The 18,922-nt window shown below is 41.5% G+C and overlaps 1 protein-coding gene across 12 annotated transcripts in view; it reads left to right on the top strand.

Annotated features, from left to right (window-relative positions):
• The window catches only part of CDON (cell adhesion associated, oncogene regulated), a 251,157-nt gene that overhangs the window by 205,431 nt on the left and 26,804 nt on the right, over positions 1-18,922 (top strand). For all 12 annotated transcript variants that reach the window (XM_033918171.1, XM_033918170.1, XM_033918164.1 and 9 more), the window contains 2 exons: positions 3,505-3,738; positions 7,700-7,968. In XM_033918171.1, the coding sequence (XP_033774062.1) occupies positions 3,505-3,738; positions 7,700-7,968 (503 nt within the window). The remainder of the gene's footprint in view (positions 1-3,504; positions 3,739-7,699; positions 7,969-18,922) is intronic.

Genomic DNA, 18,922 nt, shown 5'->3' with positions numbered 1-18,922 from the left:
GCCCAGGGCTGCCCAAGTCCGGTCCTCGAGATCTACTGGCAGGCCAGGTTTTCAGGATATCCACAATAAATATGCATGAGAGAGATTTGCATACTAAGAAGGCAGTGCAGGCAAATCTCTTACATGCATGTTCACTGTGGATGTCCTAAAAACCTGGCCTGCCAGTAGATCTCGAGGACCGGACTTGGGCAGCCCTGCTATTGCCTATCTACAAAGAATGTGTGCTAATTACCTGTTTGGTCATTCCCACTATGTTTTCTCTACATTTTATGATGGGTGGATGTACCTTGGTTTTCTCCTCTTTTGGATTTTGATTTTTAAATCATTTGTTGGTTTTGATTTGAAATTACAACTGGCTTACTGATTTTGATTTCAAATTCACTTTGTACTTAGTGATTTTGATTTGAAATCTTTGTCAAAATGATTTTACCTAACACGGGTATTGTATGTGGGAGTAACCTCCCTCTACATGTCTACAGCATGTGTACCGTGGGGAGAGAAAGAGAACTGGCATAAGAATTAGTAGAAATTATTTTACTGAGTCTACAGTATCTCCTGCTCATTTTGGGGTTTTATGCTTAATTGGGACCTGAGTTGGGTAACTTATAGAATATCATAGGTTTTGAATGCCCCTGCTGCGTTTGGGTGTCTGCACTTACTATATATGCTCAAATATAAGTTGATACGAGTTTAAGATGAGGTACCCTTTTACCCCCCAAAAAGAAGGAAAAAAGGTTGGCTCGAATATAAAACAGGGGTGAGAGGTTAATATTTATGTGCCCTGCCATGATCTGTGCCATGCCCCCCCCCCCAACTCCCTCCTCTACTAGTCTCTGCACTCAGCCCCGCTCACTCCCTGCCAGGCTCTGCACCCTCCCTGCCCTGCCAGACTCTCCACCCTCTCCACCCTGGCTCCCCTCCCTTCCCTGCTAGGCTCTGCATCCTGTCCTCCTCCCTCCCTGCCAAGCTCTTCACCCTGTCTCCCCTCTCTCCCTGCCATGCCCTGCACCCTGTCTCCCCTCTCACCCAATGTCCTGCATGCCTCCACTGAGCCTGCCGTATGACCTGGTGGTCCAGTGGTAGGCTGGAACATGAGGGATCCCTCCCGTCTCCTGTCCTGACTGATTCTGACAATTTTTTTACCTCCCTCCCGCGTAACTTTTTCCTGGTGGTCCAGTTGTGTACTGGGCAGGAGCAAGCTTTCCGCACTCCTGTCCCGTGCTGAGCCCCTCCCATAATGGCTGCCTCAAGTTCTCGTGGCCCAGCAGTGTACCGGGCAGGAGCAAGCTTTTTGTGCTCCTGCTCGGCTCTGAGGTGCTCCCTGAACGGTAGCTGCCAGTTCTTGTTTATATTCTCTAATGGAACCTAGGTTCCACTTTTAACTTTGTGAGACCCCATGTATGTGTAACAGCAGAACCCAGGTACATTTAAATGTACATGGGTCTCAAGAAGCTTATAGAGTAGGCAGCTACCCATGGCCTTGGGACTTCTGAGTGGAGTTACCTAGTTTTAAAATTGTCACCACAGAAGTTAATGTTATAATTGGGTGCCTAGTTTAAGGTGGCAAAAACGTACCTATATCAAGCCCATTTTAGAAAGAAAAGTAGGCACCTTCATTTCTTTATAAAATGTATGGTGCTGCGTTCGTCTAGTAGGGCTATAGAAATGATAAATAGCAATTATGCTTACGAGGGGCCGCTGAAAAGTTCTCAGCCCAACCATGAATAGAATGATATGAAGTCATGAAATTTATAAGCTATTCCATACTTTTCTTGACACTTTTCGTTTCATTTCATATCACAGAAATGAAAAATGACTAGAAAAGTGTGGAATAACTTGTAAGTTTCATGGCTCCACATCATTCTCTTCTTGGTCGGGGTGGAAACTTTTCAAAAGCCCCCCTTGTATTATATTTGATATACTTCTTAGCTTATTCAGAAGATAGCAAAATAAATGATAATATCATTAAAGAAAAGAAAAACAAAAAAACATCAGAATGCTAAATTTTGATAGGAAAACCTGACACGAACATAAATGACCTGACGATACATAAATACGTACCAATCTTTCAGGTTATCATGTCTTTAAATGTGTTTTGCAGATCCACTAAAAAAAATTTTAGTGTAATTATTTGTTATCAAATGCCCCATTAATCTGAAATGTTTATAATTAAACTTTTAATTGGGGGGGGGGGATTTGCTTCCCCACGGATTTTTAGTAAATCATTCCATAGATAAGGAATCAATCTAAAGAAGGCCTTTTTATGGGTCCATTCTCGTGAAGATCCATTAAAATAATGTGACCATTCTATGGTCCTGCACTGATCTTAATAATCTATTTGTGGTGTACAGGATGGCTAATGAGCGTAGATAAGGCAAGTTGCTGTTGATAATATACAATAGTGGCATGTGGTTACAAATGGACTTTCGTGCAAGGTGTGATCATTTATATCAGCCCTATTTCTGGTGTAAATGACTGAGCCTACATTTCTAAGAACACCACAAATTATACTATAGTATTCTATAATCCACACATGTATTTTGTCACTCCTCCTATGCTGCATCCATACGGTCCATATGCAAGCCCACAGTGAAAGTAGGCACTATGCAAATTACATGTATACTTGTACACTGGTTGGTTTTTATAAGAGGTTATTTATGTATGCAAATGACTAAAAGACCAACATGTGTTGCTCATGCCTAAAACTGATTGCCACCTTATAAAATTACCCTATGCCTGAAAGTACATGCCATGTCAGAGCAGAGCCTTTTATAAAATACCCCTGGAATTGAGCATGAGCTGACCTGGACTCTCAATTCCAACCTGGGCATTTTGACTGTAAGACATGCAGAATAGAGGGTGGTTAGGAAAGAGAAGAGTGGGAAGGCCAAATGCAGTACGACAGTGACATTGTGAGGCGGAGTTACAACATGGGCTACCGTTAAGACGTGTGATTTTATCACTAAGTCGTGCTGTTGTAGCACAGGTGCCATTTTATGCAGTGAGACCTAGTTACTAATGGTTGGTGTTAACAGTAAAATAACATGTCTTAAGGGCGGCCTACACCCCTGTATTTCCTGCAAGTAAAAATTCACAAGTGTGAGCAAAGCCTAGCAGAACTATGGAATCTTTAAAAACTCCATATCTAAATGCTTTCCCATTGGAAAGATAGGCTTCAGGGAAAGGCAGACTGACATTTGATTCTCAGCTGCCATTCTTGCCTACAAAATTAACTCTCAACCTGGACTCCCAGCCATCACCTGTAGATAACAGCTGATGTTTGTAAGTTTTTGAAACTTCACAGATCCCTCTTTGTACCTCTGCCTGGTTTTGCATTGTCTGTGTTCCTCTGCCCACTCTAAAGACAAGTTTAGCTTGTCAGTACATACTATACTCGTTTATAATACATTACCCACAGTAACCCTGGGCAATGAAGTGTCTTTTATATCCTGCTATCGGTGAATCTATTCATCTGCTTCTTTCCCTCTCCCCATCTCCCAACAGCCAGGCGAACACCTGGAACGTCCGAGGACCCTGTGAAGGATCTGAGCACCCCTTCCAGTTCTTCAGACCACAGTAGTGGTGGTGGGAGTGGTGCTGGAACTTTGAACATCACTGTTAGGAGCAGCGACTTGCTATACCTGATTGTGGGCCTTATCCTCGGGGTCATGGTACTCATCCTGATCCTCTTCATCGCTATCTGTCTTTGGAAGAACCGGCAGCAGAGCCTCATGCAGAGTAAGTCATCTCATCATATTATTTCTAGCTAAACCTGCACTCTCAAGAAATCAGACCACCTACTTAGTCAACTGTAATGTAGACTAGTGTCACCATTCTTGATGTTCTGGCCAGTATCCCAAATGTTGGATGAGAGTTCATTTGAGGAGCAGCCAAATAATTAGTTGCTATAGGGAGAACAGGATTTAATAGCTAACTCTGGCTTCTGCTCCTTTGAATGGAGGTGGGAGTGAGGAGTTACTTGTTGCAGATGCAGCAATCACAGCCTTTGGGGAACAGAAGGAGCACACCCTTTACATTACAATGATGACACATGCGTGCTGGGCTCCACAGGGAGGTCAGAGGTGAAAAGGGAAGTTATAAAGGTTCATAAATCCTAGGTGCCAGGTCACCGTGTCGCCTGTATATTGCACCCTGCACGCATGATTTCATATCCCCTAATGTCTTATTTTTACCTTGGCTGCTGCCGCCAAAGAAATAGAAGTTTCCCTACAGTCCACACCTCACAGTTTGGCTCTCAGTAAGACCTAAAGCCAGGAGACTAGCCAGATGTCCTTGCCCTGCGGAATTCAAATTTACTGAGATCCGAACAACTCATTGCAAATTATAAGAGAAGTTCTGTTTCTTCACTGCCAACTGAAGACAGAAATAGCAACAAACAGGAAGGTGAGCTGGAACAAGCAGTGAGGTGTACTGAGCCTGTTAGTTGTCTGTGGGTAAGATATGGTTGGTTACAGGGGGGGGGGGGGGAGGAGGTGTATGAGAGTATGGAGTAAAGATCTAGATCTAGAACAATTGCTTACGCCTACTACTTATGGGGAATTCAGGAAACGCCTAAAAACATATCTGTTCCTGAAGTATCTAGGCAGCTGACCCAAACAACTCTTTCTCCTCAATAACTGATCCCTTGAGCTGTTAATCACTAGCTTCCACCCTGCTAAGTTCAATCAATTTGTACCATCGTTTAATCTTTGTAAACCCCATAGAACTTCACGGTCCTGCGGTATATAAACTGTTATTATTATTATGAGAGAGAGGAGGAGCTGCTAAGTTTAGTAAAATATCAAATTTTACTGCAGTTTTGATTACTATGGGAGTCACTAAATGGGAAATCACTGAGAGCTGCAATATGGCATTTACTACAGCTTAGTTTACCGAGGTTGGGGGATGGGGGGCTACAAACCCACAGTAATGCAGTACTACAGGTTAATGATTCCCACAACAAAGGAATTATGCAACATGCAATCACCTTCACAAGCTGCATTATTCTGCTCCTTGTGATCATTGAGCCACTGGTACAAAGGACCAGTGGGTATAATAGAAGTAAAGACTGGGGTTTCTGGGTCCTTCCTTCCTGGCTCCTCCCCATAAAAGACTACCCCCAACATGGGGTTGCCAGATTTTCCAATCAGAAAACCTGGACCCATTGGCCTGCCCCCAGGTGTGCCCAGTTCTGCCCCGTAACAATAGTTTTGTAGCGGGTTGCATGTAGGGGAGGTAAGGGAGTTAGCGGACTAGTAGAAAAGCACAGAATTTAGAGTTTGAGCTCCTAGGAGCCGATATTCAGACTAGAGAATGACACAGGGACAAATTTTTCCTTGTCCCCACAGGAACTCATTTTTCCGTCCCACCCCTGCGAGTTCTTTTCCTGTCCCTGCCCCATTCCTGCAAACTCTGTCCTCATCTGCACAAACCTCAAACACTTTAAAGTAATAATTGTTCGAGGTTTGTGCAGTTAAGGCAGAGCTTACAGGGCAGAGACAGGAACAGCAACAAAACTCGCGGGGAAATTATGTTCCTGCGGGGATAGGGACAAATTTGTCCCCGTATGTTCTCTAATTCTGACCAAAGGAATTAGCTGGACTGACTACCGTGATCAGCACTGATCCTGGATATTCAATGCCGGATATTCAATTTCCAGCGATTGACATGGAATATCTTGTCTATTTTTGGCCACTAAAAACTTAGCTGGCCATGTCGATAGCACAAGCTGGCTAACTTTATAGCAACCAAAGATAGATGGTCGGCAGTCTAAATTTCGTGGATAGTCACTAACTAGAGAATGACATGGAGATAAGTGTGTCCCTGTCCCTGCAGGCTCCATCCCCACCCCATCCTTGTGAGCTCTATTCCTGTCCCTGCCCTTTCCCCATGAGCTCTATCCTCATTTGCACAAGCTTCGAACACTTATGATTCCACTTTTGTGGAATGGTAAAAATCAGGAATAATTAGATTGTGCAAGAATGTGTTAAAATTTAGGAAATTACTTAAAATGCATTTCTTTATTAAAAATTTTGTCTAAAGTAAAAATTGGGACAGTTAGACCATGGCAAAATGAGACCTTTTGAGAACAGGTTTAGAGCTGAGTACGATAATTTTACTAATTCTGTTTATCATGATTATTGTGTCTGTTTTTATAGAGATCATATATTATGAGTGTCTTGGTTGGTTTCACATTAAGGACTAATAATACATGGTATAGTAGAACAAATATAGTAGACATTCTTAAAGTGTTGTAATAAATACTCATATGATAATATAGCTGAATTATATGGACTTTCAAACCACCTTCAGGGTAAAGACCACCGATTGTTATACTCTTCATCGGTCCAACCTTTATTAGTTATCAATTTTTTCAAAGTCTTTAGCTGAATTTTTCTTAAAAGATTTCTAACAATCAGAACATCACTTAGCTTTAGCTTCTAGTGATGAAAAAATTGATAACTAATAAAGTATGAGTATTTATTACAACACTTTAAGAATGTCTATTATATCTGAAGAGTTCTACTATACCATGTATTATTAGTCCTTAATGTGAAACCAACCAAGACACTCATAATATATGATATTATTGAAGGTACAACTGAGGCTTGTATATATTGTTTTTATAGAGAGCCATTTAGGCTTTTTAAGCGGATTATAAATAAATAAAATAAATAAATATATTTAAATCTTTTCATTAAAATATAAAAAGGGACAATATTCTGTACAACTGTTTATAATCACAAATAGAGCCTTCCATTTCGATTTGGATTTGAGTAATGCTATTTTTCCCTCATTGCTCTTTCAGATATGCCAACCAGTCCAAGTGTCTTGCTAATTTCAGGGCAATAATTTATTTGTTTAGAAGGTTTTGTATACTATCTTACTGAATAACATTAATCATTCAAAATGATTTAAATAATACAGTAGCCAGTCGAAGACAGAAGTCTTTATATGGGTAAGCTCATGCTTACTCAGTTTTTGCTCAATACCTAATGCGGATAAAAGTACGGCCATGTCCACAGTAAACATATTTGTGCCTAGCCAGTAAAAGGGACAAAACTTGGTCAGAGGAGATAAATTATACATGGAATTTGAATTTTGATTACTTGCTTTTCCAAATTGAAGATGAGTTACGTTCCCTGCCTTGGAGGGCTCATAATTTAGGAAGCTTATTTGCTACACATTTTTCTTCTATTGTGCGTGGTTAGGAAAATACTTAGTAAATGGAGCCCTGAGTTTGTTGCCGGAGTAATGAAGGGTATAATGACTTACCGAAGATCTCAAAGAGCATCAGTGGGAAAAAGAAAGATTTGAATCTTGGCTTCTCTGGTTCTCAGCCCACCGTTCTAACCACTAGCTCCTTCTCAGCATGTCATTTTTGGGTGCTTTAATTCCCGAAGCCAAGGCTTTATCTGTAGCTCCCAAAGCTAGCTGGAATTTCAGTGAAGCCACTGAAACAGCCGTTCCAGGCAACCGGTCAGCAGATGCTCCACCTCCCCTCTACTAGTTGGTGCATCAGGAACCCAGAGGTAGACTGTACTTTTTTCCATCACACTGGTGGAGCAGTTGGGTGCATGAAAAATAAAGTATTTGCATTCTGTGACTCATCTGGATTTTCAAAGAGGAGGCTTTTGAAACTAGCTACCTCTTTATTTTTTAATGTTCCCTCGTTTTGTTTTGTTTTTACTCCTTGCAGAGTACGACCCTCCACGGTACCTGTACCAAGGCTCCGATGTCAGTGGGCAAATGATGGAGTACAACACCCTACCAGCCCTGAGTCACATTAATGGCACTATCCATGGTGACCTAGGTAACGGCTGTCCTCACATCCACCACAAGATTCCCAATGGAGTCAATGGCATAATGAATGGCACAGTGAATGAAGGTCCTGTCGATTATCCAGATCACAACAATTCCCTCAGCAGGCCCTACATGGAGTACGAACACTCCCATCATCTGCTAAACGTAAGAGAGCAGTTTTTTGGAGGGTATATTTCCGATGACTTGTGTGGTATATTGGTATAAGATATTCTTGATTTTCCTGTGAGCATTTTGTAGATGCTAAAAGTATAATTTGTAGCTTCCTGCCTTTTCAGGCATGCCTGATTAAGCTAATGGTAGATGGTAGGAACTCAAGCTGTGGGAATCCAGAACACCGAATGACCAAAATTGTAGCAATGCTATGAATACACAGAAATTTTTCATTTAGTTTTGTTTTTGTTGTTTTTTAAAGAGGCAGTGGCATACCCAGAGCAGGGGGGGAGCGGTCCACCCCGGGTGCACGGGTCCAGAACTTCCCACCCTACTCTGCCATGGGACCTTCCTGCACCTCCCCATAACTGATGGTCCACCCCCTCCGATGTCACTTACTTTTTTCCGGAGCAGAGTCAACAGCCATGGGGAGGTGTAGCAAGTAAGTGACATCAGAGGGGGTGGACCGGCAGCCACGCAGAAGTGCAGCAAGGTCCCGAAATGACTGCAGCTGCCAGTCCACCCCCTCTGACGTCTGTTTTGGAGCAGAGCCGGTAGCTGCACTCATTGTGGGACTTAGCCTTATGGTATTGGGATAGAAGGAGAGAAAAAGGAGCAGGGTTCTTGTCTAGAAAGGTGGTGGAGGGGGAGAGAAGGGAGCAGGATACTGGTATGGAAGGATGGTGGAGGGAGAGAAAGGGGGCAGATTCTGATGGAATTGGTGTACAGGGAAAGGGGAGAGAGACATAAGGAGGAAGGATACTGGATGGAATTGGGTTGGAGGGAAAGAAAGGGGGCAGGTGCTGATGAAAGTGGGGGGAAAGGAGAGAAGGGGCAGATGGTGATGGAAGAGGGGTGAATGGAGAGAGAGGGCAGACACTGGATGTTAGTAGGGAGGGTAGAGGGGGAGCCTAAACTAGACGGAAGTGTGGATGGGAGAGAGAAGGAAGCAGATGCTGGATGGAAGTGGGAAGGAGAGAGAGAGAAAGAGGGGAGCAGATGCAAGAAGGAAGTGGAGAGAGGGGGCAGGGGCTGGATGGAAGTGGACAGAGAGAGAAGATGCTGGATGGAAGGGGTAGAGAAAGAGAGCACATGATGGAAGGAGGGTTTAAATGAAAAGAAGGCAGATGATGGGGGAAGAGGATTGAGTTAGTGAAATACTGGAGGGGGTGAGGGAAAGAGGTGGCAAGCTGTAGATAGACAGTGAAAAGGGAAATTGATGACAAGGTAGTAAGAAGATGAGGGAAGAAAAGGAAAGGGAAGAGTGAAATGCCAAACCATGATGATATGGGAGAGGGAAGAGTAGGATAGGAGAGAGATGCCAGACCATTGGAGGAGGGGCGGGAAGGGAAGAGGATGGATGCCAGACCAATGGGGGTGAAAAGAGGGAGGCATACAGTTTCTGGAAGGGGCATAGAAGGAGAGAAGATGCCATATAGAAGGGGGAGAGAGAGGGCAGACAGTGGGTGGAAGGAAGAGAATGGCAAGAATATGAGGAAAGCAGAAACCAGAGAAAACAAAGGTTTAAAAAAAAATTATATATATATGTATAATTTTTTTTTTTTTTTGCTTTAGGATAAAGCAGTAGTATAGCTGTGTTGATAAATATTTATAAATAGAAAATTGAAATAAGGTGATCCTTTTATTGGACCAATTGTAATACATTTTTGCTAATGCATAGACCAAAACCCCTTCCTCAGCTCAGGACAGGATGCTGTAACAGCAGTATACTTTACTGACCTGAGAAAAGAAGTTCTGGCCTTTGAAAGCTAATTGAAAAATGTATTAGTCCAGTAAAATGGTATTATCTTATTTTCCATTTTTGTTTTATGCCCCCTCCCTTTGGCCCCCTTTTATGAGGCTGCATTAGGCCTTTTTATCAATAGCCATGACGATATTAGCTCCGATGCTCATGGAAATTCTTTGAACGCCAGAGCTTTTACCGCCACAGCCTACAATTAAAAAAAAAAAAAAATTGAATGCAGCTTCATAAAAAAGGGCCCCTAAATTGGAAAATCTGCAGAAGCTCACACTTTATCCTGCCTCCTAGTTTCAAATTTGACAGCCTCTTATAAAACATTCATCCCATATGAGTTAATTCTGTGGGTGTCAGTGGGTACTGAGTACTCCCAATTTTGAGCAAGTGCCTTCATTGTATCCAGAGAGGGGTAGTTTGTATTGTGTTTTGCATCCCCAATCATTTTGAAATGTTGCCATCTATGCCTATAATTCTTGGACCTTAAATCTGGATTCTCAAATCTATAGTGCCCATCTGAATACTTTAGAGGTAAAGAAGGACCAACTTACTCAAACTGACACACACAAAAAATACTTACTACAGGCCATCATCTGGTCCTTTAAGAAACTGGAAATCTTGGAAAATTATCTATGGAGGTGAAAACTGTTCTTTCCAAACTTTTCCAAAGTTCTGTTGGTGTCTGCTGCAGGCATTTTTAAACACCCCTCTTTCAAACATCTGCAGTGTATTACTTGTCTTCTTTCAGAAGAAAGAGAATGGTGAGAGCCAGGCCCATTAAGATTCATTTAATGCTATAAATTTTTTAAAAATATTTGGAGAACCTGATAGTGACTTGGCATCTAAGGCTGCTTTGATAGCCAATCTATTTTTGAGCCAGATAGAGAATGAATATTATTAAGGATGTATTTCCATCAGCTCAATTAATTATTTCTGAATTTGGCTGCACATCTGCTCACTGGTGGTTCACAAGTTCCATAAAAGAAGAGAGAACAGATGATGAATTTAAAGCAGAGTTTTACTATCAGGGACATCTTTTTATTTTAAAAATGTCCTTACAAGTTTATTGGGTTATATCAGGGTCCTTTTGGTATCAGATCAATTAGAAGGATGTTTTTTTTTTTTAAAGAGAAAAAGGTTTTGCAGAATATACATGGTTACAGATTACAGATTTGTTCAATTTGATAAACTGCAAATTTATAGTGCAATCTGAGCAGTTTAGAATTTTAAATAAAATCACATACTGGAAAAGAACTTCACGTACTAAATAGGAAAGTCCCCACCCAACAGGCCACCCATCTTTTTTGCCTTCTGAAGCTTCTTGGGTCTAGCCAATACTGGGAATGAAGCAAATTGATTTCAAATGTATTCCCAGCTCTAATGGTTGTGCTTTAAAAAAAGGAAGAATACTTGTTGTCAAAACTGTGTCTGTCTATCTGTCCATCCATACACATGTGTTTGTGCATGCAAAGACTGATGACGAAGGAGAGGCAAATCTTACTGTGCACCAAAAGTGCAGCAACACAAGCAGAGGAATAAGGGGGTCTTTTACTAAGGTGCGCTAGCCGATTATATTTTATGGATACGTTAGCATTTAGCACGCTCTAAATCGGCTAGCGCCCCTTAGTAAAAGACCTTCTAAGTTTGGTTGGAAGAGTAGGATTACACAAGTTTATTAGCAGCTGAAAATAAAGTCAAGGCTAAAACCATCCAGAACAAATGTCCATTGTACAGTATCTCATTTGCTTGATATGTTTCGACAGTCAGCCTGCTTCAGACATGCTACACTGTGTGTTTGAGATTCTGCCAGAGGTTTTATGAGGTTAAAGGTGGATAGAGAAGGCCCCTCGGGGTAGTATCCCATTGGTACCCACTTATATTAAGCTCAGCATGTTCTTTTTATTTGTGCATTCACAGCCAAACAAATGCCCAGTCACTGCTGGAGCCGTAAGCTACAGAGGTGGCAGGGAGACTAGGCCCCACTAGGCAAAGAGAATGGTAAGCTAGCACAAGTGAGCGGCAGGGCTGGTGGAAAGCTGCATCCATAGTTTCTTCCCAGGACTGCCTGTTTGATCTCCCAGGCAAGGATTGCCACACTGGTCCTCTGTTGCTGCTATATTCAATGTACACTGCCATAAAGATGGGTTATGAATCTTAATAAAGAAAGAAAGAAGGGCATTTTTTTATAGCTACTTCCTCCATTCTGCTATATTACTCATCCCTTTTTATGAGAGATATTTTCATACAATAAAAGCAACGCAAGCAAATATAGATCACTCACCAAGTCGGCCACCAACTCATGGCAACATGCACAGTGAGAAATCCACCCTGTGATGTCTCACAACTGAGTACAGGAGTGGTTTACCATTACCTTCTCCTGTGTGGCTCCACTATGTCGCTGCTGCCCAACATAGAGCCCCTCAGCCGCAAGCAAATATATCTCATAAATATTCATTAGTGATATCTTGACAATCTGACTGGTTTGTGGCTTCCAGAATTGCATTTTCACATCCCTGCTTTGAGTGATTAAAACTACAGTACATATTCTTTTAGCCACATCCACTGGTGGAATCCTCAGAGAAAAGGATTCCAACAACACACATAGGGATCGTTTATTGTATATCATTTATTAAACTTGATATACCACCTTAATTGCAGAACAATTCAAGGCAGTTTACAAGAAAATATATCAATAAAATAAAAAAGAATACCATTAAAAATAAGATAGTACACTACTTTCATACAGAAAACATAAAACCATTCATTATCCATCACTGCAAAAGTGCATTCTCTACTAAATTTAGACAGTTAAGAGAAAGCACGTTAAAAGAGATAATTCTTCAGAAATAAACAAAACCGAGTACATGAAGATTCCAAACGTAAACTAGTCAGCAATAAGTTCCATAACACTGGCGCAATGGCAAAGAATGCTGAATTTCTAGTTCTCTCCCATTTCATTTTTCAGGGATGAGGAATCACTAGTCTGTTGTCTAATAATGATCAGAGAACCCTTGATGGTGAATATGGAATAATTAAAGATGCCAGATAGTCCGGAACACCCGAGTGTTATGTTTTGTAAGTCAAGGTTAAAATTTTAAACTGTATCTGAAAATAAATAGGTAACTGATTTAATAGAGGGATCATATTTACGAGCATTACTTAGAATTCTCACTTCCGTATTTTGTAATGTCTGAAGATGTTTTAGTTGTGCTTTAGACAGACCCACATAGATCATATTAGAGTAATCTAATTTTGAATTTATAAACGCGTAAAAAAGTTTCATCAAAGATTCTTTAGTAACAAGGTTTCAGATGGCATAAAAGCCAGATTTAACCATTGTTGATATCTGTGAGATAAATGATAACTGGTAATCAATAATTATTCGCAGATAGTGAAACAAATCAATTGCCTGAATTTGTTTATTCCAAAATTTAGGAATCAATGAAAGAATCGGTTTCTCGCCTGTTATCCAACAAGTAGTGTTTTTTTGAGGATTTGGGACCATATGATGATCTGTCAGCCAAAAAGATATCTTTGATAGACAGGTCTGTAGACAGGAAAGGTCCAATGAAGTCGGTGAACTGTAGTAAACCAACACTATATCATCAGCATAAGAAAAGAATCTTACATTACAAGATTGAATAAGTAATACTAATGGGCTAAGAAATAGATTGAACAACAAGGTGAAAGTACTGACCCTTGTGGGACTCCACAATTCAGTTTATGAGTAGATAAGCTATCTTCAAATTGTTCAACATGAAATGAACAATCTGATAAGAATGATGAAAAACAGTCTAATACTGTATTTCTGATACCCAAATTCTTAAGTTGTTTCAATAATAATGAATGATCAATTAGATCGAATGCTGAGGGAAAGCAATGCTATTTGACTTGAGTGAAGATGACTGTGGAGCTCACTAACCAAAGCTGTCACTATTGTTTCAGTACTATGCCCTATTCTGAAACCCGATTGTCTTGAATGAAGTGCATTAACAGACTCAATATGATTCTGTAATTGATCAAAAACCACTTTTTCCAATAGTTTTGCAATAAAAGGCAAATTGGAAACTGGACGATAGTTGTTTAAGGATATGCTTTCTGCTTCTTCAAATATGGTTTAACTGAAGCCTCTTTCAGTCCTGATGGAACAATACCAGTTTGTAAACTTTGTGATAAAGTCGAATGAATTAGCAGTAGCCCCAAATTTGGAAGCTTCAACCACCGAGAGGGATTTGGATATAAGGAACATGTAGTAACATGAATGTTACATATGATTTTCCTATCTGACTCCATGATTGGAATATTAAAAGAGGACCATGTTGATGCTAATGACTGAATTGTTAAATCCATAGAGGAATCTAATAAATCAGCAGAATGTGGAAACTTATTTTTTAACTTTTCAACTTTTTGCAATAACTAATTTAGTATGCGCTAAAATAAATGCTAAGAAGCCCATAAGTATAAAATGGGCTTTTTGCATAGGCCTTGATTCTTTAAATCAGGGGATCCCCAAAGTCCCTCCTTGAGGGCCGAATCCAGTTGGGTTTTCAGGATTTCCCCAATGAATATGCATTGAAAGCAGTACATGCACATAGATCTAATTCATATTCATTGGGGAAATCCTGAAAGCCTGACTGGATTCGGCCCTTAAGGAGGGACTTTGGGGACCCCTGCTTTAAATGGTGCTTAAGTCATAGGCACCATTCAGCACAACTGTCAAACATCCATTAGATGCTATTTATAGAATTGTGCCTAGCGGCACCTATGTGGTCTTAGATGCCATCGGGCATTGAAACCTTAAGCGCACTCCCATTTAGGCCAGGGTTTTCTTAGATAATTCTTTTAAAATCATTTTTAATTGTTATTTTAATGATGCTGTCAGTTATCAGCCCCGATTAAGCCTAATTGAATACCCCCCCCCCCTTTTAAAAAACCATAGTGCATTTTTTTAGCCCTGGCTGCGGCGGTAACAGCTGCGATGCTCATAGTGAGCTGTTACTACCGTGGCCGGCGCTAAAAACCGCACTACGTTTTTGTAAAAGGGGGGTCAAGTTAGGCGTCTTTTATAGAATTAGGGCCTTAGCGCATGCTAAATCTATTAATGCATCTTAGTAAAAGGACCCCATAGTTTTGTATTTTGAAAGCTGTGTGTGTTGTTTTTGTTGGGAAAAGTACATATAGAAAAAGTAGGTGAAATGTCTGCAGGTATTTTTCTCTTCTTGGGCAATTTGAAAGTTAAAGAATGTGTATAATTTTCATTTTGAAAATTGATGCAAACTTATCCATGGATAAAAAGTACCCATAGACTTTGCAACAATATGGCTATTGTGAAAATTACCCTCATAAGCAGGAAAACTGAGATCTGTGGAATAGATTTGAGGGGGGGTAGAATGGTCTCAGGAGTGGTAATGGAGGTATGGAGTTGATGGGATTTATGGAGCCTGCCAGAAAGTATCACCGGAGAAAGTGCATCTTCAAGAAGAACTTAGAAGACTGGGAAGAGAACAGAGGTTTTGCCTACTGAGAGGGATGGAGAGAAGCTTTTAGAAAGAAGGCTTTTGAAATACTTTGTGTGCTCTCATGAAGAAAGAAGCAAAAAAATGCCTTCCCCGCATTATCACATAGACAGAGCTGTCAGAGGAAGGTTGAAATGAATGAGCTTCTGATCTTTTAACCTAAACTGCTCTGTAGCTAGGTAACTGGGGCTGACATTTTGTCTTTTCAGAGCTGTTTGGTTTCTCAGTTTCACTCACTGCAGCCATATTGAATTTCCCCACAAACGCATCATGTGGCCCAGACCACACATTGTCAATCTAAGCAGCTGGCTGACAGTCAGCCTGGTGAGGACAAGCTCTCAACCACAGCATCATCTCTGGAACTTTTCAACACACAGGAAGCCAAGTGTCTTGATGCCATACAGGAAACAGACCGTTTTGCCATAGTAGTTTAGTAGCTTGGTGTTTACTTAAATAGAATGTCAGTTTCATGATTTTTATGAACAAAATATAATCGTACCAGTTTTACTTTTAACTTTAGGATTAGCCTAGCCCTAGCCTATCATCACACTGTTTACAGAATTTTTTTGCAAGCTGGACTCCCCTCAATCCATAACCTTACCCCCCTCTGTCCACTGCTCACCACCCTAGTCAACAGGCTAACTATCCCCTCTAACTGTTTGTCTGTCTTTTCTATGTAGATTGTAAGCTCTTTGGAGCAGGGACTTTCTCCTTTGCGACTCTGAACAGCGCTGTGTATGTCTGGTAGCGCTATAGAAATAATTAGTAGTAGTAATAGTAGACTAACGGAGGAATCCGAACAGAATGTTGGGCATTATCAAAAAAGGCATTATCAAAAAAGGTATCACTACCAGAACGAAGGAAGTTATCCTGCCACTGTATCAGGCGATGGTGCGTCCAGTACTGGTTGCCGTTCCTAAAGAAGGATATGGCGAAGCTCGAAAGGGTCCAGAAACGAGCAACAAGGATGATCAAGGGCATGGAAAACCTTTCATATGCTGAAAGGCTAGAGAAGCTGGGGCTATTTTCCCTGGAAAAGCGGAGACTTAGAGGGGACATGATAGAGACTTATAAGATCATGAAAGGCATAGAAAAGGTGGAGAGGGACAGATTCTTCAGACTAGCAGGGGCAACAAAAACAAGAGGGCATTCAGAAAAATTGAAAGGAGACAGATTCAGAACGAATGCTAGGAAGTTCTTCTTCATTCAGAGGGTGGTAGACACCTAGAATGCGCTTCCAGAAGAGGTGATAGGATAGAGTACGATATTGGGTTTCAAAGAGGGATTGGATGACTTCTTGAAGGAGAAAGGGATTGAAGGGTATAGATAGAGGGTTACTATACAGGATAATAAATGACTAGGGAATAAGAGGTTTTAGGTAAGGATCACTTACAGGTCTTGGACCTGGGGGGGCCGCCGCAGGAGCGGACTGCTGGGCGTGATGGACCCCTGGTCTGACCCGGCAGAGGCAATGCTTATGTTCTTATAAAATGGTGATGTGCACAAGTTTTTCAAACGCACAGAGCTTCTTAGATATACTCCCTTCTAATATATTTTCTCTCCTAGTCATGCTTGCTCCTGGACTGGATGAATAGTGGTAAATATTCTACAGATCTGGGGTGTGCTGCAGCCTTCCAAAATGGCACAGTGCCAACAGAAAAGACCAGAACCTTCTAATGAAAGGCAGCCAGGTGCCTTGGCAGTTTGGCAGAATTATGGGAGCTTGATTCATGACTAGACTGAGTGAGACTGACTTCTAAAAAACAGCCAGCCCTGGGGTCTGAGCTACACCAGTCTCCTGCCTCCTCCATCCAAACTATAAATACTCATGACTGTGCTCCTTGGAACACAATGTCTCTAAACAGTGTTTGTGTTTGGTAGAATAGGTTGGTGGTCGCTGCATTCCCCAGCTGGTATTTTTCCAGTTGGTGGCTGGAGTTAGCTAAACAATTCTCTCCAACTGTGAGGATTCATCCTCAGTCTCCTTCTCAAAGTTTCTGTCTTCAGGTATCTAGCATCAGCTACTGGAGCACAGAGCAGTGATGATCTGATTTCTTAAACTGTATATAGAATAATTATGGGAGAAAAGATACTAGGGAGGGAAGCAGGCATGTCACTCTGCTTAGCTCACTTTGCAAAGGCCAGGAATTCACACAGTAAAACTATACATTCACACTGTAAAACTATAAATTTTGGAGCTCAATGCAAGTTACAATCAACTACTATAGGTATTTGCATGCCCCAGAGGATTTACAGTCCACGTTTATACCTGAGGTAATGAAGGGTGAAGAAACTGACATCAGAGGGAAGGCTTGTGGGCCAGCCACATGCAGCGTGTGAAGTCCAGCTCCAACAAAGTAACAGGGTCGCCTTTGGGGGTGGGGGATGGTGCAGCAGGTGGGCAGACAGGGAGGCAGGGAGGGATCTCCGGTAGCGGCTTCAGCAGGGGATGGGCAGGCAGGCGGGTTGGCAGGGATCCCCAGCGGTGCCTGTGGCTTCTGTGGATGGGCCAGCTTCAGGGGAGGGGGGGTGAGGATGGGGCAGGCAAGGATCCCTGGCGTGCAACTCAATTTTGGGACAATGCTAGAAGGCAGGGTGGAGAAGAGGCACAAACGACACAGAAGGAAGGGAAGGGGCATGAACATGGGATACAGAAGGGAGGGAATAAAAAGAGAGAATTGATGGGCATGAGTGTGTGAGTGAGAGATGGTGCACATAGGAAAAAAAAATTGGGCATAGAGAGAGAGGAGTGAGGTGTAGATGCATGGGGAATAGAAGAATGAGAGGGAAAAATGTTGGATATGGTGGTGGAAAGGGACCAGAGGGACAGATTGAAGAGGGATGCAAGGGGGAGGAATGTTGGACATAGTGATGGAGGGAGAGATGTGGCATTGTACTGGAGAGGAGTGATAGAAGGAGAAATGGGCATGGGGTTGGTGGGCAGTGGTGAAAAATGCTGCACATGATCCAGGGGATGAGAGAGGGAGAAATGTTAGATGTGGCAGTAGAGGGAGTGGGAGAGATGCCTGGATCTCTCAAGACAGATAGACAGTAAGAGAGAGAGGGAGACATATTGCCAGTAGGGGTGGAGGAGAGAGGAAGATAAGTTGGACTCATGGTTGGAGAAGGGAATGGAGTCCGGAGGAGAGGAAGCATGCAGGAGGCAGAAAGAAAGAAATATTGGATGCACAGTCAGAAGGAAATGCAACTAGAGACTCATGAAATCACCAGACTACAAAGGATGGAAAAATAATTTTATTTTCAATTAAGTAATCAAAATGTGTCAGTTTTGTGAATTTATATCTGCTGTCTATATTTTGCTCTATATTTGTCTATTTGTTACTGATTGCATATTTTAAAGTCAATCTGCCTTTACCTCTTTGAAAATAAACCCCAAATATAAATGATAATTAACATTTTCTCTGTGTACAGTGTGCTTTATATTTTTTAATTTTGTGGTTACCATATTAAATTACGAGCATATTGTGTGTATATGAAAAATGGATGGAAGAAATTGCATTACAATTTGTACTATTATTATGGGATGGCATTTGTTAAGCTTAGTGGGTACTTGGCTTGAAGAAGCTGAAAAACACTGTTCTAGCCTCTATTTGAATAGTCAATCAATGACTGCTGGAAGAGTAATGTTTTCAGAGATTTTCTACATGTTTGGAGA

This window comes from Geotrypetes seraphini, chromosome 13 (genome assembly GCF_902459505.1).
Source record: "Geotrypetes seraphini chromosome 13, aGeoSer1.1, whole genome shotgun sequence".
NCBI classification, from domain to species: domain Eukaryota; kingdom Metazoa; phylum Chordata; class Amphibia; order Gymnophiona; family Dermophiidae; genus Geotrypetes; species Geotrypetes seraphini.
This window is presented reverse-complemented; position numbering and strand designations above follow the sequence as displayed.